The following is a 26077-nucleotide window of genomic DNA, read 5'->3' as shown; positions in this document are numbered from 1 at the left end:
TTTCATATACTTTCAAAAATAGCTTCCCAAGATACTCAAAAACAGAAAATACTGATTAAAACTACAATTAGAAAAAACTTATTTGATTATTATAATATAGAGGAGTTTTTGTTTTGGAATAAATATAAATTATATCTTCCAAGAATTATCATAAAAAGGAAATTAAGAATGATTTGTTCAGCTAAAATAAATCTGGAAATGAAATTTGAAGGTATTGTTATTTTTTTAAGTAGAGAAATTTCGTCTTTACAAAGTATTCTAAAGATGCATGCATCAAGACACATAGTGTAAATAAGAAGATGCATGAGGCAAAATTGAAGCATGAGTTTAGATGCATGTGTCAAGATGCATAGTGTAAACCGGCCTTATGACGTCACTCACGTCAGACTGCAAGGTAAAGAGAAAAGGATGTGTGGATTTTGCAATTTCACAATATCTAAATGTTGGCAAGATCTTTAAAAATCTTAAATATTTATTTTGGAAAAATAAATGTTTAAAAACCAATTTTAGAATAAAATTACACAAGAACTGTTGATTTTAACAACGTTTAACATATATATCAGCATCGACTATGACGTAACATGTCTTTTGAGTCATGTAACATGTGCCCTGTCTCCCCTTAAAGCACATTGAGAGGAATATAATGAAAATTGTTGCATGAAAATATGTAATTTTCAAGCTTAATTTAAAGACTTTTTGAATTAAATTATAAATTAAAGAGTTGTCCTTCCTGGCTGAGGGTCGGAGTCCCTTAAATACAGAATGGCCTAAATTGGATCAGAGTTGACCACTGACCTTTTTCGCCATCACTGTTGAGATTCAGGCTCTCCTCCTCCTCTCCCCTTCCTCCATCCTCGGGGTCCGATATTCCTCCCACCCCCCTAACCCCAGCCCTCAGGGAAGACAGAAAACTGGGGTCATATCCTGTGTCACTCTCATTGTCAGCTGAAAGAAGAAAATTCAATACATTTGTGAACATATGCACCAATCTCAATTTTGGAAAAAAACTACATGTATTATTAAAAATTAGTCTATTGTAGTTCAAAGTATTAAATGCTTATTTTATTTTTTATTTATTTTTTTGTATTTAACCATTCAATGGTTGGATTCAAATAATTTCACTAGAACAGTTTGACAATGCTAAAATAAAATCTTATTTGCAGGAACTTCATTAACCAGTATCAATATGAGTAAAGGACTTTTCAGTAATAATAATTTCTCCAATTGCTGATGTAATAAACATGTATGATGCATAAAAATTAAGACTAGTGCCAAGAACAAATTATCTTCTTTCACGATTTCAGAAGCATAGAAATAAAGAAAATAGGATTCTCAGTAACAAAGATTGAACTATTATGCAGATTCTTAAAGAACTCTAAAATTTTATCAGATGGAACAAAGACAAAAATCACATCTAACTAACCCCTTTTCAAACTCAAACGCTCTTAGCAATGTGCATGTAGCACTACGCAAATTTTTTTTTTAATGACATTTCAAAATTTTAATCTAGAAATTAAAAAATATGATATGTGTGCATTAACTTATAGTACTTGTAAACTGTTTAGAAACTTCAAATTCTTGTCTCCAGGGCCATAAAACTAAGATGAGCCCACTTTTGATCTCAGTCTCTATTTTCCAATAAAAATTCCTTTTGTAAATTGTTTAGAAACTTCAAACTCTTGTCCCCAGGGCCATAAAACTAAGACCAGCTCACTTTTGATCTAAGTCTCACTTTCCACTATTAATTCCTTTTTAAAAAGTGAGACTGAGATCAAAAGTGAGCTGGTCTTAGTTTTATGACCCCAGAGCCTGAGTGATCTTGAGAGCATTCTCTGAGCATTGCATATTTAAAATTAATCTAAATAAAAATCAAGGAAACTATCAGTAATTGTGTAAACAGCAATACACACTTGGCAGACTTCAACACTTAGAAGTGAATCTATATAGGTGAAGTATAGAAAAATTCTTCTATGACAATAAATCATCTATATGTATCGATAAAATCTTTGGTAGGAAGGGAGCAAACAGCAGCATATGTAAACATGAGAAATTTTCATTTCAGCAGTGGCCCATAAAAGGAGGTGATTCAAAGTTAAACGTGCCAAACATTGCCCGATATCATCACAAAGTATATTTACCAAAGAGTCGCTTCCACAGGTTATATTCTGTAAGAACATCACCTGACATCGCAGCAGGTAAACACAAGAAATTAATATCATTCCACGTCAATTTCAGACACAAGAAATGTATCACTCCATGTCAATTTCACACACAAGGTCTACCCCAAAACAGCTGTTTTAACAGGTGTGTCCATCGGGTAAAAATATGCCTTTTGTAACCTTTTAACCCACAAAAATCAAACAGTGAATGAATCCAGTACTTATCAATACAAGTGTGCAGCCAAATTATTCCAACTAAATTGTATATTTCATAACCACTGTTTACATGTGAATGATCTTGAATAAAAGAATTTTTTTCTTCCATTGATTTTCGAGTGTTCCCATTTAAAAAAAAAAATCCTGTCAGGTGATCAGTAACACTGGAATTCTCCAAGATGCGTTGAGGAGGAACCGAAACATATACATTATCCTAATTACAGTGATTGGGATAATAATTTGCACTTCAACGTGTGTGTACCATAGAAACATGACAAGCATACATAGTCAAGAGACGTATAACAAAGATCCAAGGTCATCTTAGTAAACGTCACATGCCTTGACAGTTTACATGTGGATATACATTCAAGGCTTCTTTTCAATTTTGAAATTCTTTGAAAAATCATTTTTTAGAAATCATAATTTAAAAAAAATGTTGAACGATGATGGACTGAATAATGATTCTGATAGTTTAAAAATTAATATATCCATGTGAGGATTTAAGAATTTACTCATAAGATAGTGCAGATAAGTACATAATATATATCGGTCAGTGAATATGCATTACTATGTAAAAGAAAGACACATAAACATGCTGGTTATATGTTAGACATTTATTAACTGTCACCTTTGTTGTCTTTTTATGATTACTACTGACATTTACCTGGTAGTCATTTTAAAAAATGTAAAAGTTAAAGTGAAATTCATTCCTGTCCGACATAGAGAAAAGGAATCTAAAATAGGGTTATTTTTAGGACAACTGGATATCCAAGTTCAACTGTTAATTAACTATTACAGCAAAACTCGGTTATAACGAAGTCACTGGGACCAATGAAATTGCTTCGCTATATCCGTAATTCGTTATAACCGTATAAGAAATTCATTTAATTTATATAGCTGGGGATCCAAGATGACTTCGCTATATCCGTAAATTCGCAATATCCGTGTTCGTACTAACCGAGTTTTGCTGTAATTAACTAGGAAATTTGTTACATATTTAACCTATGATTCCTTTCATCTTTTGACAGCTTTTTAATGAATCTTTGAATTAATAAAAAAAACAACTTAAAATTTAAACAGGCCATTTATTTTTTTTTAATTTTTATTACCCATAATTTTACAAAAGAAGATCCGAAACACACCTTTTTTTTCATTATACCAGAAAGTTGTCTTGCTGCACAGTCCTCTCCAATTGAAACTAGAAAATTGACCAGTCAGCAAGGGCCCCGCCATGGGGTAGAATTAAAAGGGTGCAGCTTACGGAATGATTCAAAATGTACGAAGAATAAGCAACAGCAACTGTATTCTTAAAATTTCAAGATAATTCCTGAACATTCAAAAACCTGAAAATAATATCCTTGTACTTACATTAGGCAGTAAAGAATGACTTAACATTGAATGTATATTTAAACAATTATGAAGCTTGTGTTATATAAAATCCAGCCTTCAATGAATGCAAATATCATGAAGGCTTAACCTTAACTGCAAACAAACAGCAGTTGCAGACAAAGGTTTTCATTAATCTTAAAGACAGATAAAGAAAAGCTAACTAAATTTTCTGCAGCATGCTAGATAATTAATCCCAAGGGATTAATTGTACCTCTCTCATCATTTTCTTTTAAAGTTACAATAAGAACTTTTTCAGTATTAATGATAGAATGGGGTTTTTATACAACTACCTTAAAAATTAATAATATTCTTGAATTAACATAAGTAACAAAAGTAAATCAAAAAATCTTCTTTAATCTATTTCTTGGTTTTTAGAATTCAGTGAAATCATAACTATTAAACAAAAATAAATTATGAAAATTTATATTCAAATCCACATTTCAGAGTGTTCATAGCATTCCAAATTGACTTAACTTCAAAACAAACTTCATTTGCAGACAGAGGTGGTAATTCATCTCAATGTGACAGATAAAGATAATTCTCTGGATTTTCTTCAGGAGGAAAGCTAATTAATCCCAAGGGACTCATATAGCAGCATTCAGTTTACAATGGGAACATCAGCAGTTATCTCTCTTTGCCAATGCATTCTTATATAAAGTTAAGGAATGTACCCCACCACCCAAGCTCCAAACCAGGGGACATAGAGAACCAAACTTAGCATCAAAATATGTATTTCTGTCTACTGAACTACCATACCAAATTTGAACTTGATTGGGCAACCATAAAAAAAGTTGCCCATTCATTCTTATGCATAGTTAAGGAATCTACCCCACCACCCCAGCTCCAAACCAGAAGACATAGAGAACCAAACTTAGCATCAAAATATGTATTTTTGCCTACTGAACTACCATACCAAATTTGAACTTGATTGGGCAACCATAAAAAAAGTTATTAGAAAAAAACAGAAAATTTGTGGACGGAAGAGTGACAGACGGACAGACAGACGGACAGACAGACAGCTAGACAGACAGACGGACAGACAGAGTGATTACTATAGGGCACCCGCAAATCCTTGCGGGGCCCTAATTAAATGCAACATATGAAGTTATATCCCTTCTTATAAGAGTTGCTCCCCTTGCTACCTCTATACTCTTCTCTCTCTCTCTCTCTCTCTCTTTCTCTCTCTCTATACTCACTGTGATAAGCTCGTCCCCTTGCTCCTCTCTGCTTGTATAAAGACCGCACCACCTTGGCACTCCCAAATCTTTTGAATTTGCTGCTGACATTGTTGTAAAACCATTCAAAAGACTTAAGCTTCAATTCCCTGCAAGAATTAAATTATTTTTTTTTATCTAAGAATGATGTGTAACATCATTTCGGATGATTATACAATTCTAAATTAAATTAAATTAAGCAATTATTGATTTTTTTAAACTTTCAATCAACACAATAGAAAACATACATTTATATATTCAAATTTCTGCCATTTTCCCTCCTTTAGCCAAACCCAACAGTAACTGTAAAGAACCATATATTCCTACTTTGTTAAAAGATACGGTAAATTTTTCAATAAAATTTACCACTCTTTATAAGAATTATAGCATCTTTCATTCCAAAACAAAAAGCCAAGAAACCAGAAATTTAACAGTCAAACAGGTTCTGCTGTAATCTAGATTTTCTGAATTTTATGATGGCTTCATCATTTGCAATGTGGCCCCAGAATCTATACATACTCGGTTGAACTTCGGTATCTTGAACTCTGATATCTCAAATACCATGGATATGTCGAAGTGATTTGGAAGTCCCAACCACATATTCTTTAAGTATTTTACCTTGGATATCTCGAATCGTCAGATATCTCGAAGTTTTTACTCAGTCCCATCAGTCCATAGAAGTTTGTATGATGATATAAAATTGTTGGTAACATAAAAATTGTGTTGAATCCTTTTAAAAATAAACATTACAGAATGTCTAAACACAACAATGGTCAAATGAGTAATGATAATTAAGTCTCAACATTGACCTTGACCTTTGACCAAGTGACCTCAAAATTACAAATGTCTTCCTCTAATAAACATCCTAAATCCACAAGGGATTTTAATCACATAAAAGAAAAATTTAATATTTTGTCCCTGACCATTAACCAAATGACCCCAAAAGACCTACCTCCCAATTAACTCCTACTTATGCAGAGAAAACAAATTCTGTAAGTATTCAGTGTTATATATGATCATCATGTTAAACTGGGCTTGATGAACAGACAGTCACCTGGTGATATCTTAAAGCAAGGACATAAAAATAATTAGTAATTAACTGTTAGACTCTAGAGCAAGAAAAATTTCAACACCAGATGATAGCTCCACCTAGAATTGCTACAGCAGGGCTGAAAAAGAAAAGGAGTTATCCCCCATCCCCCACATCCATCCCAAAAGAAAGGACGTAATATGTCTAGGACAACTTCACAGAATAACAAAGCACCTTAGGAGATGAGACAGCGCATACCAATCAACCAATAGCAGCTTCCATGAAATGTGTAAATGAAGCAATAGAAGCGGACTGCCGCAAGTGAACAAGCGATTGATTACGGCAAGAGAGAATTTGATTTTAAAAGGATCCAGTCTCCAATCTTTCCCCATGCATGAGCAAAAACAGCCCTCAGTAATTTTCTGCACAGAGAAAAGAAGTTAATCATATTAAGCCAGGGAAATATATATCAAACCTCTCCTGTTCCTCTTGTGTGGCTCTAGACGTATACAAATGATTTACAATATAATTATGTTTGTGGGGAAGTTTTCTTTGAAGAAATAGTGACATGATTGGGATTTGGCTCCCCCCCCCCATTTATTATCCCCATTACTGTCTTAAAATTTAAAAAAAAAAAAAAAAACTCAGTGAGATTTGTGTTGAAAGATGCTCCTCTTGACTTGCTGCTCAAAATTGATATTGTTATATCTTTGAATTTTTTATATACAAATAATTTGCATTCAATGTAATTTTCCTTTTTCAAAAAAAAAAAATTCTTTCTGCTGCTTCCTATTATACAGAATTTTAAAATTCCATACAAATTTTGCAATTCATCTAGACATCTACTAATATTGCAATCATAAAATCCCCCTGGACCCCCCTACTTTTTATAGGGTCAATTGCTTACATTAATCATTCATTTTTTTTTTTTTTTAAGAATTAAATTAAACAAGAGGCCCATGGGCCACATCGCTCACCTGAGCACTGTGGCTAGGAAAAAGCAGAATTGATTTATACTTGAAAAGCTATTAAATCCAAAACTAGTCCCAAGACCAATCATGGCTTTGCTATTCTTGAGAAGAAGATTTTTAAAGAATTTTCCTATACATTTCTATGTAAAACTTTGGTCGGCCATTTTGGCCCCGCCCTACCCCTGAAAAAAATTGAATCTACACTACCTGAGGATGCTTCCATATAAATATGATCAATTATGGCTTTGCTATTCTTGAGAAGAAGATTTTTAAAGAATTTTCCTGTATATTTCTATGTAAAACTTTGATCATTTTGGCCCTGCCCTACCCCTGGGGGTCATGATTTGAACAAACTTGAATCTACACTACCTGAGGATGCTTCCATATAAATATGATCAATTATGGCTTTGCTATTCTTGAGAAGAAGTTTTTAATTTTCCTATACATTTCTATGTTTTTTATTTTGGCCCCAACCCCTGGGGGTCAGAAACAAACTTTTACACTACCTGAGGATGCCTCCATATAAATATGATCAATTATGGCTTTGCTATTCTTGAGAAGAAGATTTTTAAAGAATTTTCCTATATATTTCTATGTAAAACTTTGAAACTATTTTGGCCCCGCCCTTTATATTTGAACAAACTTGAATCTAAACTACCTGAGGATGCCTCCATATAAATATGATCAATTATGGCTTTGCTATTCTTGAGAAGAAGACTTTTAAAGAATTTTCCTATACATTTCCATGTAAAACTTTGGTCATATTGGCCCCACCCTACCCCTGGGGGTAGGATTTGAACAAACTTGAATCTACACTACCTGAGGATGCTTCCATACAAATATGATCAATTATGGCTTTGTTATTCTTGAGAAGAAGATTTTTAAAGAATTTTCCTGTATATTTCTATGTAAAACTTTGGTCGGCCATTTTGGCCCCGCCCTACCCCCGGGGGTAAAAAGAATCTACACCACCTGAGGATGCTTCCACATTAATATGATCAATTATGGCTTTGCTATTCTTGAGAAGAAGATTGTTAAAGAATTTTCCTATACATTTCTATGTAAAACTTTGAATTTTGGCCCCACCCTACCCCTGGGGGGTCATGATTTTTTTTACCTATGCTTTATAAATAAGATCAATTATGGCTTTGTTGTTCTTGAGGAGAAGATTTTTAAAGAAATTTCCTATATATTTCTATGTAAATCTTTGTTATTTTGGCCCCGCCCTTTTTTGAACAAATTTGAATCTACACTACCTGAGGATGCTTCCCCATAAGTTTCATCATTCCTGGCACAGTGGTTCTTGAGAAGAAGATTTTTAAAACATGCCACCAAATTTTCATTAATTCCCAATTATCTCCCCTTGAATGAGGGCGTGGCCCTTGCAAACTTGAATCCCCTTTACCCAAGTATACTTTGTTGCAAGTTTGGTTGAAATTGGCCCAGCAGTTCTTGAGAAGAAGTCGAAAATGTGAAAAGTTTACAGACAGACGGACAGCTAGACAGACAGACGGACGCCGGACAAAATGTTCAGAAAAGCTCACTTGAGCCTTCGGCTCACCTAAAAACAATTTCTATACTATACACCCTTTTTATGTTTGAAAATTCAATTTCTGTTAATGACTATAATCTTTAATCAATACCAACCATTACCACTCACTATATTGGTATCAATTTTCACAGATCCATTCACACATTCTAATCATTAATGTTGTAGACAATACTATCAAATAATACCTTTTATTACTGAAATATAAAATTGATCAGTATGCTTGAAAATAAAACACATAGTTAGACTGACAAAGTAATAATTTTTTTTTTTTTTTAAAGAGAGAGTTTTTGAGTGATATATTGGATATTGTGGTATGAAAAATAGATTATTATTTTTTAATAAACCTGTTTTATATTGAATTTCTCAGGGGAAAAAATTAAGTGATAACTTTCATAACAGCTATACCTCAACTAAAACCATCAGCTTACATTTATAGCATATTAGCTTCCAAAAATAATCTCTCAAAAAAGCAACAGAAAAAGCTTCTAAAAAGACCAATGGGAAAAAAGATATTTTTTACTTTTGCATTACATTTAATACAATTACTCTGTGTATAAAATTTGTTCATGATTTTTTTTATATTTTTCTTCTATGTAACCTGAATTTAATTATTTAGAGTAGTTATTTTTTTTTTAAATTACCTTTCTTTGATGCAGGCATGGCAGGTGTAGCCTTTTTCATTATCATTGTAGTCAGCACAGCGTTTGCAGACATAGTGTTTACAGGTAAGACACAGCTGCTTCCGATTGAAGATGATCCCAAACTTCTGACAGCACCGTACACAGACTTCCTCGTTTAATTTTGTCTTGACTGCGATCACCTCTGTCTTCTCCTCCTCCTCTTTCAAACTTTCCTCTATTTTACTGAAATTGCCACCAAAATTGAAATTATCTATTTCTCAACTGCTGCAACTTTGCCAAGGACAAATTACAGGATTCAGAAGTAACTTTTATTCAATGAAATATTTTAGGCCTGATGGATCCAAGAATTTTTGGGGTCTGTTCCTTTATCTGTCTAAAACTTTAACCTTGTTCATAGCTTTTAAAGAAAACAGTTTTTGAACTCTGTTTTGGGTCTGATGGTACTTTGAGAACACCTTGCAAGACCATTTGCAAAAGGTCAAGGTTTTAATTTGTATATAACAATATATATACAGAGAGTAAAAAAATATATATGCGTCATTCAAAATGCCAGACTAAAGTCTTATCCCTCGATTATTGTCACTGACATACCTAAACTGTGAAAAATTAACACTTTTACCGGTAACTATACATAACAGCAGGGAGTGGGGGGGGGCAATTTCACCGTGCAATATCTTTTTTCCTATATTTTTAGTCCAAATAAACTGCTTTCTTTCAGTTCTTTATGTGCCAAAGTTAAAACTGTTAAACATCATGTCATCACTGCAAGCTAAAAATATTATAATTTGTTAATGCTTACTGGAGTCGTTCTCTCTCCTTGTCGCGTAGCTCGAAATCTTTCTGTAAAACACGCAGGATCTTCTCACATTCTTCATCACTGAGATGCTCCAGGTTCATGTGCTTGCTCAGGGCAGCTCGACTCATGTTTCCCGAATCTGTAGGCATCTCTTACATCTACAATATATAAATCCATAGATTAATTCACAGAACCTGTGCACATAAAAAAATCCCTTTGTTATACAACCCAATATCACATTTCATTTTCCAATCATTTTAAAACTGATGGACAATATAGATCAAATTATCCAAATAAAATAAAAATGAAAAGTTCACCTGCTGCAAAGTTTTGCAAATATTCAATTATTTAAAAAGGGCAATAAATGAATTGAATAAATGGAAATAAAAGCTTACTATTTCAAAGAGTATACAAAGCCAAGCCAATATCACAAGTATGCACAGGTCAAAAAAGGATATTGATTTGTTACAAAGTTATGTGACCTTAATTGTGGTGTGATTTGTTGCCTATAGGCATAGACTGCCAATTAAGTAATTAACGGATAATTGTGTGAGCAACAGTTATTACTCAACTATGTTTACTTAGCCATAATTAACAACGTAAATGTTTTCATTAAAAAAAATCTGACCTTATGTCAAGTTGTCTACCAGAAAAGTAATTTTAAAAACTTTTTAGGCATATTATTTAGTTCCCTCTTGAAGTTTATATAGAATCACAGACCTTCAAAAATACAATGAGAAAAATCAACTGAAGTTTAGAAATATTATAAGCCGCAGAGAAAAAGCATGGAGACCAAAAAATTCCTCCAATTCACAACATTTGGTAACATTGGAGAATTTCTGAAATCCTAGCAGCATAGCAAATATTGCAAAGACTGCAAATATTGACAGAATATGAATGAATATTTGCTGTTGGGACTGAAACAATTCTTGATTTTCCCTGATAAATGCAAAACCTTTTCCATAATTATAAAATTATTCATCATTCATATTTAGGAAGTGAGAATGCAATAATGATAGAAAAATAAATTTTAATATCTGTTTCCATCCTGACAATTTTTTCTATGCACGCAACCAAAATATCAAATAGTCCCATTTATCACTGGGTTCAGAGAATTTTTTGAATAATTGATAAGTGTTTCTAACTTTATGATTTTAAAATTCTCATATATAAATTAATTTTTTTTTTATTTCACAAGTCATATATAAATTAAAATTAATTTAAGATGATTGCTGATTGAGAGGAAAGAAGAGAAAAGAGAGAAAGGGATAGAAAATATATTAACAAATGGAAAAATTACTTTATTTGATCACTGTTGGTGAATATATTCAAGAAAAAATTAATGTTGAATATATTACTTCAAGGTCATATATTCATCATTTTCATCTAAGGATGTGATTTTATATACATATTAAAACTACTACATATAGGAATACAAAAAGATAAAAAAAAAAAGAATTTAATTAATCAAGATCTGTCTTGTCCATACAAATATTCGTCATTTACAATGTTTGTTCAGGGTCAATGTACATTGTAGCATAGATAGGAAAAATGATAAAAAGGCTATACAGTAGGAGATGTTGATTATACATACTGATACTGCAATAATTATATTTATCAATCATATTGATTTGGTAACGAAATATAGTAATATAAGTAGAAACTGCAAAACACAAATTAAGCAATTTATTACCCTCAAAATAGGGATATATTTTTAGCAGTAAGTAATTTGCTATTTTATAATGCCAAGTTAGATGGCAATTACAACCAATATTGAATAATTTGTTAGCCATATTCAATTTTAGCGATCTCTGAATCCACATTAATAATGCCAAAATTTAATTCTCACTAAAAATTCTACTTAATTTTACTAAATTCATACTTATATTCAGTATTTAAATGTGAAATATATTTTGTATATGAACATTTTAATTTTTTTTAAATTCACAAAGGACATACCGGTAAAAGATTTAGACATGTATATTATTTATAAACATTTATTTTTCAGGAACATTTTACAGAATTAATTCTTTTTTCTATCTCTCTTCCATTCCTTAAAAAATATACTATAGTTACCTTTAGTACATATTCCAAACAGGCAGATTTCCAGAACATAATTTCTGCATCAAAAATCTCATCCACTAATCTGCATCAGTTTAGCGTTTATAATGAAAGCTCTCGATCAGCAGCATAAAATGTCCATTGGAGAACGACACTCCAACACTGTAATGGAAAACATTCAATAATTTATCAGTAAATGCATTGTGAAGGGACAATCTCTTCTCTGTCTTCATGTAAATCCCTTCCCCGCCTGCTATTTCTCTTAATTCGAGACCGCGCGACATTGTCAACGGCCTTTTATTATTGGTCGTAGCCCTCTATATATATCAGAAAAGCTTGCTCAATTACAGATACATGTATATGGAACAGTGTTGTGTTATAACCATTCCAAACAAGTATAAAATCAAAACTTATTGTCACCGATTCCATTTGATCTACTGGGAAAATTAAATACGGAGTCCTTAATAAAATCTATAGTGACCACTGTTATTAAATGTCACTTCATGCTTATGGTCAACAAGTGACCAAACTGAGCTTATTTTTATCATTTTTATGTTTTCCTGGCCACAATGTCATTTACACTGTATAACACAGAATGACCAGATCATCTTGTGACACATTGGATAGAGAATTTGCTCTGGAGTTGCAGAGTAAGGAGTTGATCCTTTACATTGCAGGTTTAAATCCTAGTGCAGGTCATGGAGACCTATCTCTCAGATGAGACGTTATAAACTGAGGTCCTGATGAAGTAAGTACTGGCATGAAAAAGATCCCTCAATATTAAAAGGTCCTGTGTGCCAATTATAAAGTCTAAAAGACTCTCTTGCAGCCCTCTACCTGCAAATGGTGGCATCACCATATAAATGAAAAATTCTTGAGGTGTTTAATGAACAAACAAACTTAAAACTAAAAAAATCTTGACAAGATGCAGGTTTTGTCATGATTTAATATGTAACACCCAGCAAACGAAAATAAACACTCAACACACTCTGATTTCAAGTGATAAAGTATGGAAACACTTTTTGGCAACAAAATGCAGTGAATATCATCATTAAACACAACTAAATATCTTTTATTGATAATAAAATGAATTCAGGTGGTGAAATAGTGTATGTCCGCACAACATGAGGTAATTCCAGACAGAGGCGGGGTAAATGGAGAGCAATATGTGCTTTGAACATATTTTTTGTGAGAAAATGCATTCCAACAACATGACACTTTGTTAGACAAAGCCTGCTTGTTTTACATTACTTAGCATGTATATTGTACATTTTCACAAGAGAGAGAGAGAGATGCGGGTCAGGGACTTGCATAGAAATGATATAGAGCCCTCCCCCTTCCCAAATTGATTTTTATCAAGAAAAATGTTTTATAAAGAAAGAGTAATTAATTAAATAAAAACAATAATTCAGACACTGTGTGCCAATAATTTTGGTCACCCGTCCAGGCCTAGGTGTTAACCGTCAGACATTGGGCTGAGATGTGCAGCCATAAAACCAGCGTCTACCAGCAAATGGTGGTATTATTCATCATATTTTTTTCTTTTTAAACATATGCTCTCTAAAGAAATTTTAAAATAATAAATGGATATATACATGTAAATATTTATCTTAGAAGATGAAATTGCCCTTATATGTTCAAATTTTGCCACCTAATGGATTTCAAACTTAAAACTTTTGAATATAAAAATACCCTAGAATCATTATGTTTTTAAAAAAGACAACAATGACACCCGCTTTCCGAATGTATTTCATTTATTTATAATCAATAATACAGAATTACTGAAGAGAGAGAAATTAGAAATATACATGCATTATCCTTTAAGAATTGAGTTCCAAATAATCTTGTCTAGTATTAGACACAAACACGTAGTGTGAAATTTGTACAACTTACACAAATACAGTTGTTTGATTGTTCATAGTAGATTGAATACAGATATCCCACCCACCCCTGACTATCTGATATATAGATACATGAACACATAACACAACCTTAAGGGGGTTTATTTTTATGCTCTGACAATTTTCCCTACATGTATATATACCAGTACAGGTATAATCATACACTAAGCATTAATAAAAATATGTTCTACGAATGCGGAGACACTCAACTACAAAAAAATACCATATTGACTAGACAAAAAATATGCCCTGCATTCCCTTCCTTAAATGGAAGAGGGTAACAAGAATTTATCATCTAGATCCAATTTTTTTAGATTTCAATTAAAGAAACCATTCATTTTGACAAGATATTCTCATCAAACTCCATACACTTGAACAAAATTTCAATGCTGTATTCCTAATATACCCTCAGTTGGGCATTCATGTTCGATGGATATTCTTAGCTAATTAAGATTTATTTCAAAACGAAAAGAAATTTATCATTATATCCATAACAACACTAAATATTTTTAAAAAACTAAGGGAAAAATTAATTTTAAAAAAATTTGCCATTTATAATTTCTATGAAATGCAATATTGTGAGCATATCAATACACGTTAAGTACAGCAGGTATTAACCACAAAAAAAGTAAAAATCTTTTTTATCTGATCGGTTAGATAATGAGCATATCTGTTTCATTCTTCACTCTCTTTTGTCCCTCCCCACCAGGTAATGTTTAATCCGTCTACTTTTCCTTTTGTCTGATCTTGAGCCATTGATTTTTTTTACCCCAGTAAAAGTGTATTACAAGAGATTAGCCTGGGAGAGGTTCCATAATGGACACATAACTCAGGTTTTATACATACGATGCTGACATGTTAAGAAAATTAATCTCCCTGCATCAGACAGGAAAAAATTAAGATATTGTTGAAGAGACAAAATTAAATCAATATTATAAGGCTTATTTTCACCTCCTATGATAAGGTATATACATAACATATATGCATACAAAATACAAATTGTTATAAGTTTAGGAGCTTTTTACTGGATCAAAATCTGAATTTTCCAAAAAAGTAAGATATGCACAAAATAAGCTTTAGAAAAGTAGATACTATATCAAACATGTTATTTGAATGCTATCGAAGACTTTTTTTCATTTTTAATAATTCATAATACAGTCATGTTCTTTTTATAATGGCCACAGATTGAACTTTTTATGGGTGGAAAATGTTCTTATAAGAAACTTAGTGCTTGGAAAATGATTAAAAAATCCATGCATACAAAATGTAAAAAAAATATTTTTCAAACTCTAAAGTGAAGGTAAAAAGGTCAAAAATATTTACTTCCATTGAAAGATCATGTCACAAGGAATACACATGTGAAGTATGAAACCCCTAGCACCAACTGTTCAAAAGTTATATGGCCAAGATTAACATTTGGAATTTCTTTTGTAAAAGTGGGTCAAACTAAAAGGTCAAGTAGTCAAATTTGGAGGTACCCAAAGAAAGGTTTTAATTGTAATATAACTATGAAATATGAAAACTATAGCCCCACCCAGTTAAATGTTATGGCCAATGGTTAAAGTTTTTGCACACAGACAGACAGATGGACAGACAGGGCAAGAACTTTATACCCCGAATCTTTGATTATGGGAAAAAAAACTACCCTGTTCAAATAACATTATCAATCACAATATTCAAAGACAGCAGCCTGATAAAATCCTAATTATGGCCATATAGAAAATTCTATAAAATCGATAAAAAAAAAGTCAAAAAAAAATATTAGCACTGATTGAAAATTACTTGTATGGGTAATTATCTAAATAAATTACAGACAGAAGCAATTTTAACAGTTAAGATTTGGGTAAATTAAAATTTTCATTTCAAAAATTGTCATTTCATTGAAAGTACTTAAGATATCCATGAGCTGTTTCTAACATTGGCTACATTCTGGCAACCTTTTCGAAGAGTTTGAAATAATTTTACATCAGGTACTGGAATTTCAAGTATTTTCCCAAGGTGACTCTGACCATGACCTTTTTCAAATGACCTTGACTCAAAAATACCACTGTTCTTAACCATTTTGTCAAGTAGGAGGTTAAAAAATACATGTACAGCTATACAGCTATTGACTGTTTATCACTTGCAAACAGACAGACAAAGGGAATCTACAATAATGTACAAATTGCTTGCACTGGGTTCATTTAGAGACTTGCAATATTGAAAAAAAATCCGAAAAATAATATCAAAGAATTTAGCAGCCTGCAGACCATGTATGTCATAGCTAGAACACACTATACATTTACAATCTACCAGATAGTAAACCTAAACTCCAAGCTTAGTGGAAACAAATATTCAAGGCCATTACTGAATTCCCATTAGTGTTTTTTATTTACCACATTCGATATTAGAGATGCCTAGAGGGAAACTGTAATCGAAATGATTGTATTCCAAAGGCTCCATAAATAGAAAACCTTATAAAAACAACAATCGCATATACATCCCCATTAGACAGACATCATTCTTGTCAATTTCTTTCAAGTTATTAAGAGCCTTTTTGAAAACTCAGATTTTATATCACTGAAAATATCTCTACTGTGATATCTCATTATATTCTTGGCAATGCATGGTAGAAAAGTTTCAATTTTTAATCCTTTCTAAGGCGCTAAAGTGATGCTGTAAACATAATTTTATCGCAGGGGTCAAAATTACTTGAAATGATAATAACCCTTCAATCCACAGGTAGAAAATCCTGTGTATTACATACGTCGCTACTTTTTACCTTAAATGCTTCTTAAGTACAATGTTAATGCTGGGAGAAATTTCCATGTGGATTTCTTAGCTTAATATATTAAGCTAAATTGCCACTTTTAAAATATATGCCTTAAATGTATCATTAGCGCTGGGACAAATTTCCATGGAAAGTTTGAGTCCAGTTTATAGATTAATTTACCATGATGCATAAAAAAGCACTTCAGAATCTATAATAAAATGCAATTGATACACATTATTAGTTACACATTCACTTCTCCACTTGTGATAAGTTTGGGATGCTCTAATTGATGTCTCTAATAGTCAGTTAATGGTAAACATATGGTAAAGATATAGTATCTTTCTATTAGATGAACGCTTCTAGTAATCCCCAACCAATAATTTTCATCAACTAGAAAGGGTGGATTTTAAATCAACCATTTAGATGACTATATTTGACTTAAAGCATTTTATTTGACCATTTTTATCAAGCTATTGAAAACAGAAATATATGTCTGCTACTTCTAGTTTGTCCTTACCATAGATAATTTAAATTGTCTTTGATCAACTATACCACCACACCATCCCCACCTTTCCCAACTTATCACTTCATTTACTGATAAAATACTGTCAAATTTTTGATTCATTGTTAATTGTGGTAAATACTTTAGATCTATATGCATACTTGTCCAGCATGAATTGCAACACAAAAACACAGTGTATAACCCCCCCCCCCCCTCCCCCCAACCAAAAAGATTTTAATAACTTGAAGCTATAGATATTGATCAAAGAAAATTTACCTTAAGAATGAGCATGCATCCTTAAATCCAGCAGCATTAATCCTTTATATGAATGTAATAATCACACACTTGCGAAAAATCCTCTATTTACCCATAAGGCTCAGTTCAAAATTACCATAAATTGGAGATAAACTATGTCTGCTCATTTGTAAGCCGTTAGGAATGAAGGCTAGACGCCAGAATCATGCGACATTTACCATTCGCTTTACAGCAATCCATGCCAGTTTCAAATTGATTTTTTGTCAACCGCAAATTTTTCTTTCTTTTAATATATTAATGAAAATTAAATATCACTATCGTAACTAGCCCAAATTAAAAACATTCAAATTTCAACCTGATTGTAAAACTTTAAATATGGTCATCACATCTTAATTTTTTTTTTAGTCTTGCAAATTTCACTTCATGATTTGCTTTAATTTTTCTTTGGTTTATATTATTATTTCTTTTTATTTTGTTTTCATGTATAAAATACCAGCCATCATTATAATTATAAAAATTTATCATTAATTAACGATTTCAAAAATTACGTGAATACTTAGTCTAAGAATAGAAGCTATCTGCAACCTTCCCTTCTTTTAGGTAAAATTACCAAATGCAATATTTTAGGCAAAATAATTTATTTCATATTTTATTTTTGGAGGAAATTCTATAAAGAAAAATTTAAGCATTTTTTTTTACCTTTATAGAACAGCACACTTGGCATTCAGGGAATCAATGTCCAAACACATATTACAACAACATTTGAGACAACATTCAAGTTTGAAAATCTTTGATCAGAATAAAATGACTTCCTAAACAACAGACGTTTTAACCTTGTAGTTTAGTTTTTTTCCCAATATGCATTTCCCGTTTGACATTGCTTTGCACATCAAAGACCGATTAAGGGTAAAGAAGCTCCATAAATTGCTTTGGGATTATCTGTCCAATTTTGCTTCCTTTCCATTAAAACCTTTCCATTTCTCTTTCATATGTCTAATCAAAGCTTACTTGATGAACCAATGGAGAAAAAATGAACTTAAGAAGCAAAAATTTTAGAACTACCATGCCTGCATGAAAATGACATAATTTATTTTGTCATCACCAGCAATCAAACAGTTTTCCTCAAACCATTAAGTTCCCTGTGGTCTTACAATGATGTATAATCATGCAATACAAACAACTTCAGAAGTTTTTTTTCTTTGTTTTGAAGTCAGTGATATCATAATCAATATAAACCCAATCCCTCTCACATATTGTAGCATGATGAAATATTTCAAATTATCAGCACTAAGTTTTTCTGTTATGTTCATTAATGTGAGTTTTCCTCTTGCTCATATTATGATTTTTCTTAAAATTAATTGATAAATTTACGATATTTCTATTTCTATTCTTGTTTGCTATAGCTTCATTATTTTCGTAACTTTGGACTGCATATCGATAGATTTGGGGCATATGGTATATTGTTTTTGTCCTGTCTGTCTGTTTGTCTGGCTGTTGTCAACTTTATCCTTCACCATAACTTTTGATCCGTGAGAGATAGAGACTTCATATTTAGTATGAATACTCCACTAATTAAGCTCTTTCAAAAGACATCAAGGTCAATGACCTGGTGACCTTTACTGTGACCTATATGCTAAAAAAGCTTTTTCGAACTAACTTTTGAACCATAGGAGATAGGACTTCATATTTCGTATGCATACTCTACTAATTGAGCTCCTTTAAATGATACCAAGGTCAATGACCTTGTGACCTTGACTGTGACCTTTATGCTAAAAAAAGATTTTTCGAACTTTGTTGCTGCTGGGAGCATAGTGTTTCACAAACACATCTTGTTTCAGAATTCTTTTCCTACAACACAATTTCAAAAAGATTTCCACAACTCACCACCCCCACCCACCCCTATACCCCTTCCCCCAAATGTGTACACATTTGTCCCCGATATTCAAACTCAATAAAGGCTACCTGTTACAGCTCAAATTTCTAAAAGCTTTATCGTGTAAATGAATCAATTTTGACATCTGTAATTATAGACCTCAAGTATTGATGTAGCAAACTTATATTAGTCTCACCTGAATTGTGAATTTACAAAAATCCCACACAATTCCAGAACTTCAAATTCAAAATGAAAAATTTCAAATGTCCTTCATTAAAATCTCCATTCACAATGTTTAGTACAAATATCGTACACTGTATCTTGTCGTTAACAATGGCTGATGCAGCTCGTTTATCATCTGCACTGCACACAGCTGTGACAGGTACTTGTTGATTGATTTTTACATTTTATTGGGATTTTATGACCAGGTGAGACAGCTAAGCTTCTGAAAATTTTAGTTTACTACTACAAGTGGTACGAATCTTATAATGAAATTTTTTTCTGAAACTCCTCCTTCAAGGTTTCAATTTGCTAATATTAATTTAAAATGGATTTAATATTAAATCTAGAATGTTGTAAATGTCCTTATTTCTTTTTATAAGTTTAAGATTATTTAGTATATGCATACATTATATTCAATTGTTAGATCCATTCAAAATTTTATTTCAACACAATTCATCCACTTAGTGCTCAAAGCAATGCATCAAAGGTACCATATCAAATTAATCTTGAAGTTGCAGGTAAAAAACCCATAGTAAATTTTTTATATATAAATATAACCTGCAACTTAAAAGAGACATCAAAATTGGCATTAACAAAAACTATACCTCCAAACTCAAAATGCACCATGTACAATACATGTACCACCCAAGATTCCATTACCAGTACAAAATCAGAGTCTATATGGTTATACTTCCATTGCAGATGGTAGTACTTAGCAAATTTGCTGACTTGACCTCACAAGAACCTTAAAAAAATCACCTTACTTTTCCTTATACATTTATTTCACTTCATAACAGCATGGTATATTTCAGTGCCAGGGCAATGGTCTTAAATCCGTAATAGGTCTGACTTGGAAAGGAAAAACATTTAAATACACAAATTTAAATCGTTGATATACAGGGTCAGGCAATGAAGATTGCTTTGTGATAAAGTTTGAAAGGTGTTTTTTGTATACCTGGTTCATGAAACATACATGTACTATTTGCTCGTGTTTGGCACTATACTATAGATGTATATTTCACATACTTAAAGGTCACTTAAGAGTTCAAGTGATGCTGTAGGAAAAAGTACCGGGGGTATTATGGGTAGCTTAAGACTTAAATCAACATTAAAAAAATCTTAATACATAAGTGCTGTATTAAAAAAATCTTTGATATACGTGTTTTCAATTTAAACATGAAAGCTTTGTAAATCCTTAAAAGAAATATTTACTTATGAAAAACCTTATAGATTTAAAAATGAGTAATATTTTTTTAGATAAGATTTTCTGTGTGAAAAAAATGCACTTAAAAGGTTTAATCATAACACTTAAAATTATCACATCTTCATGTAATCCTAAAGTATATGCAGAGAGTACCTCATCCATTCTCCAGTCTGAAGTACCAGGAAAGACCTACCAGAAGCTGCCCCCCTTCACCCCATTTTTAACCCACCCACTACCCCCATATTCTTTTAGATCATGTCAAAATCTCCAACTGTACATTTTTGTATCAGTTTTTTTTTTCCATAAAAAATGACAGCCATACCCCCTCCCCCAATACATTACAGTCTCACAATTACAGTCTCAGTATTAACCTGAAAAGGAACTTTATACTTCAGAATTCTTTGACCTGAATTTTGTCCAAAATGGCCTCAAAACATCATTCAAGCCCATAATGTGACTCATATTTTCTATGTTAATGTTTGGACAAGAAGTTGTTTTTCAGAATCCTGGAATGGTCTTGGTTTAGGGAAACAACATACCCTTACTTATCAAAAGCATCAAATCCTTTGTGCATAATACATGTATGTCTTACGTTTCCTTGTGTACACATATGGACCACGAACAAAGTCAAACAAATTGATGGACATGGTGATTCTTCTATGCCTCCAAATTTTGTCAGTAGAGAAGGATGGAGGGGTGAGGGTCTAAGATGGAGGGTGGGGGTATCAAGATGGGTTAAGGACACATGCATTTTGCTGTTCAAAAAATCAGATGATTTACCCCAAGGCATTTTGAGTCAAATTCTTTAAAGATTTTGAACACCTTTATAACTGCAACTTAAGTCACATCTAAACAATAACCAAAACCTCTCTCATATTTAAATGACTTTTTTCAAATCCTATCAATTTCTATTGGCCAGGCAATATTCAACAAGACCTATTAAATTATTTCAGATACACGATTGCATTGACTATATAACCTTCAACATTACCTTTGAATTCCATCACTTAGACCTATAACTAAGATAGGCAGTATTTGCTTTCCCTTCATTCCTCATAGAATATACACTATAAACTACTTCAGTGTTCAAACAGCTGATTTGAACTGCTTTCCTTCTTTATATAGACATAAGTTGGTCAGGTCAACAGAGATCAGAATTTCAATACACAGATTCATTCATACATTGAACTTGTAGCTTTCAAAGGAAATTATGAACACATAAAAATTAATGCTAAATTTGAAACATCTATTGACGCAATTACTTCAATGCATGATCCATATGTTGCGCAGTCATTGTATTACTTTGTATCATGCCCACAGACTATTGACAGCTCTCTCTTTACATTGCACAGTAAATTATGACTTTCAACATCAAGAAACTGTCCTTCACTTTTATCAAAAATATCCAGGCAAAAAAATTGTATCTTATTAATAAGCCATATAATAATTGAGGAAATTTCACAAAACAAAAACACAGGTAATCAAAGATAATGAATCCCACCTTAACAAAAGTTCCCTATAACAGCTAGAGAAAGATAACATAATCTCACTTGAAATGAATGTTCTGATAGTTATGCAATATCCATGCAAATTTGGTCCAAGTTACTCAGGATTATACAATCACTCCAAAAACTTAAAATTCTTCTGTCATCCTAAAAATGCAGATCAGATACAGACTTTGAGCAAGTTTTCTAGCGTAGACATCTTAGGACATCAACCCCTGCAATTTTGGTTGGGTAAAGCTTAAAGTTTTCAGTACATGGGAATGGAATTGAATGCTCTAAAAACACTTATAAACCTATTCAATCATTGGGAAATGTAGCTCAGATCCAGCATCTGAAGCAAGAATGGTAATGTTCAACCCTATAATATGCATGGATCACTGATCTAGACAAAAGCTTTACAGTTACTTTGAAATGATCGAGACTTGCTCCTAAAACATGAACAGGGACACCAATTCAGTCACTGGAGACAGGGCTGTAGCATTATAATTCCTCTTATAAACTAAACAGCTTCAACTAAAAGTAGTTCATATTATTTATTCATAGAAATACTGATGTGAGCTAAAATGTTATACATGTAGAGGAGGAGAGAAAGAGAGAGAGAGGTCAACCTTACTCACAAATATGAAAAAAAATTACAATACAGAATATGATATCATATACTTGATGAAAGAATGAAAATCATTAGTACCGATACATATATTATAATGATAAATGTTGATAACATTAATGTCTTCAAAGAAGGAAAGACTTTTGAACATAAACCTAAGTTCTCACTTTCATTTTTGATTAACTTACAATGCACTCTGACCAGAAAGCACTGGAGTTTTAATCTGACTTAATTATTTTTAACTCAGACAGAGGGAGTTATGAACTACCTACACAGTAAACTAGCAACTTTCATCATCAAAAGAAAAAATCAGAAAATTGTCTGGAAATTCCCCTTTTTATAAATTTTTCATTTAATTTTCATTTGACTCCAAAAACCATATTTGCAATCTTCAAAGAAAATTCTGTTGCATTTTCAAAGTATATCAATAATGCACATTCCTTGCCCCTTGGTAATGCATCTACCAAAAAATATTATTGACGTATGAAATATTTTATTTCTCGAGAGAAGGACATGATTACCATATTTCAAATCAAACAGGAAAACTGTTAGATATTTGGAAGTGGCATTAAATTGTGTTTTACAAACAGAAAGGAACCATTGAACCAATCATATGTAAATCTTACTATATTGAACAGGATATTTAATCAGACATAGCTAGATATTTACAGATAAAGTGGAATTTTGCAAATACATGTATTTTATTCGATTTTCTTTAAAAATTGATTGGGCCAATTTGAGATAACAATCACAAACAGTCGTTTGCATGAATGTTTTTTTTATTAATGACAAAGCTCTTCTTTGAATTCACTGATGAATGACAAAGCACTGCTTTGACAAGTGTTTCACTTGAAAAGCATTTCATGTTTCAGTTATTCTCCCTAATAATTACCTAAAAATATATAATCATGCATGCTTTACAATACTTCTAGGGAAAAAAACACAACTCAGCATGACTTACCTTTGTTTACAATAGATACATGAAATTTACAGCATGTCAGTTTCCTCACTGGAATTCCAACACTGTACAATCCATGTCTACTCTCAATCGGATGGAACAATGCAATTCGTCCTGCTCTCTGGTCACAATGGCATCACCAGAAGTTTTGATGGACACCTAATTTCTTTATTGATCTGTTAATGGACTTGTTGGTTTTTCTTTCCGGGCTGTTAATTTCAGTTTCAGTCCAAGTCATCAAACCACGACCATCTCCATGTAATGCAAGCACTACCTGTTATGAATTCCCTATACCCTGCATTTAAAATTCCACATATAAACACCTTATAACACTAATCACTGGAGCATGGAAAAGTATAAACTGCTAAGCGGGGCAAAGAAATTCATCTATGCACTTATATTTCATTCAAATAATCAAATGTATCTATTTCATTTGGTATTCTCAGTATTGCTTCAAAGAAAGATGTACACGTATACTAGCAAATTTGACCTGATAGGAGATATACTGGAAAAGTCTCAATCTTATTGTGTCTTACATGTTATTTAGATCAAGCTATTGTCAATGGCCCAATCCCTCTATAAAAGGCATTACTCCCTAGTCAAGACCTTTAAACACCACTGTTCAATACCTGCAAATTAAAAAAAGCGAGAATTAAATTCCTATCACAGCTTTAAACAGTCTCCCTTTTGTGATTGTTATCTCAAATTACTTGTGGTCAACAGCTTCAGTTTATGTATATAATATATGTAGTATTTTGCAATGTGCTTTTCAATGATAGATAAAGAAACTTCAGTTCATATTGTATTTCATACTATAACATCGATGAAAGAATATTTTGAAATCACTAAGATGCAATGTGAACTGTAGTGACCTAGCTAGAAAACTAACCTTTCAGAGAATCTTTTTCTATTCAATGGTGCCATTTAATAAACCTGGTGCAAATACAGAAGACATCAGATTCAACTATAATGTCACTAATAACACTCTCAACATTCAACTCAACATTTTGAACACCAGTAAGCTTTGAAATATTCTCAATGTAAAAAGCTCAATGTCTTTCAATTTATTCCCATGTTCTTACTTTATGCATACACGTTTATTATACTGTTCAAAGACTTTCTAATGCCTCAAGTATTTGACATATGCCACTGAAATACCTTGACCTTTCCAAGGACTTTGGTAAATGTTATTGTAAATTGCTGTCAAATTGAAGTGTTGCACACAAAATATGGTTGGCATATCTTCTTAAACACAACCCCCCCCCCCCCCCCCGGACGATTTTCATATTTCACAAGTTTATTCCTTGTTAGGGCTGGGACGATACAACTTTTTCTATATCGATACGTATCAAGATATTTGAGCCACGATACAATATGTATCACAATATATTAATTGGTTTATATAAAATCTTTTTTAATTTTGCATTGAAATAAACAAAATATTACTTTGCAAATAAGAATAATTAATTCAAAATATTTGTTTATAATTTTCCAAACTTTAACCACAGCCACAACTATTTGGTTGGTGCTAGGACTTTTATTTTTTGCATGTGTAAAATATTTGACCATTTGACCTTGACTTTAGAGTTTGGCCCACTTTTTAAAAAAAAAAAAAAAAAAATTTAACCTTGACCATAACTTATAAGCCATTAGTACAAGCTAAGACTTTCATATTCTACAGGTGTATTCCTTGTGCAAGACCTTCCTTCCTAAATGTTCTTACACTAATCTTGCATTGTGTATGTGTGTTGTTTTTCCTTTTTGATTAAGCTTGCCTCTGTGCACAACTATTGCATCTTTGAAACTCTACTATACAGTACTGTTGTTTTTATCCTGTCTGGCACCTGCAATTAAAATGAAATTATTATTATTATTATTATTATTTTATTATTCTTGAAAAAAGACACTGTTGAAATTTCCCGTCTTAAAAAAAGTAAATCCAATGACGTTATCAGGTTATGCAATGAAGTTATGAACATGCAGTCTGACCAGCAATGATTTGATGATGAACTGATGCGCCAGCTTTAAAACGATCCTCCTTGATCTCATCTAATTTGGTGCTTATAGAAAATGTAAGAAAAAGGTTATTCATTTAAAATACTGCAACTTTCAACAAGATTTTTTCTGGGCTTTTTAACTTACAGTGGGGCTTGTTTACCAAGAGGCTGGAGTTAAATTTAGCGGGGTTTTTTTGCAGCACCGGATGTTATATGAATGACATTTTGGCGGGAATGTTTACGATATAGCCGAAATTTTCCCGGATTATTTT

At 32.1% G+C, this 26077-nt stretch overlaps 1 protein-coding gene across 1 annotated transcript in view; it reads right to left on the bottom strand.

Annotated features, from left to right (window-relative positions):
* The window catches only part of LOC134259403 (uncharacterized), a 76133-nt gene extending 50583 nt beyond the window's left edge, over nt 1–25550 (bottom strand). Inside the window, 9 exon segments of the mRNA XM_062741987.1 lie at nt 796–945; nt 2139–2252; nt 4961–5088; nt 9173–9394; nt 9972–10126; nt 12045–12191; nt 23812–24103; nt 24345–24437; nt 25532–25550. Of these exon segments, the coding sequence (XP_062597971.1) occupies nt 796–945; nt 2139–2252; nt 4961–5088; nt 9173–9394; nt 9972–10117 (760 nt within the window). The 5' untranslated portion in view covers nt 10118–10126; nt 12045–12191; nt 23812–24103; nt 24345–24437; nt 25532–25550.
* Nucleotides 25551–26077: the final 527 nt, after the last annotated feature.

The sequence above is a fragment of the Saccostrea cucullata genome, unplaced genomic scaffold (genome assembly GCF_032062105.1).
Source record: "Saccostrea cucullata isolate Sc308-1 unplaced genomic scaffold, CSIRO_AGI_Scuc_v1 ctg1968, whole genome shotgun sequence".
Taxonomy (NCBI): Eukaryota; Metazoa; Mollusca; class Bivalvia; order Ostreida; family Ostreidae; genus Saccostrea; species Saccostrea cuccullata.
Note: the sequence above shows the minus strand (reverse complement) of the source record. Positions and strands in the feature narration are given on the sequence as shown.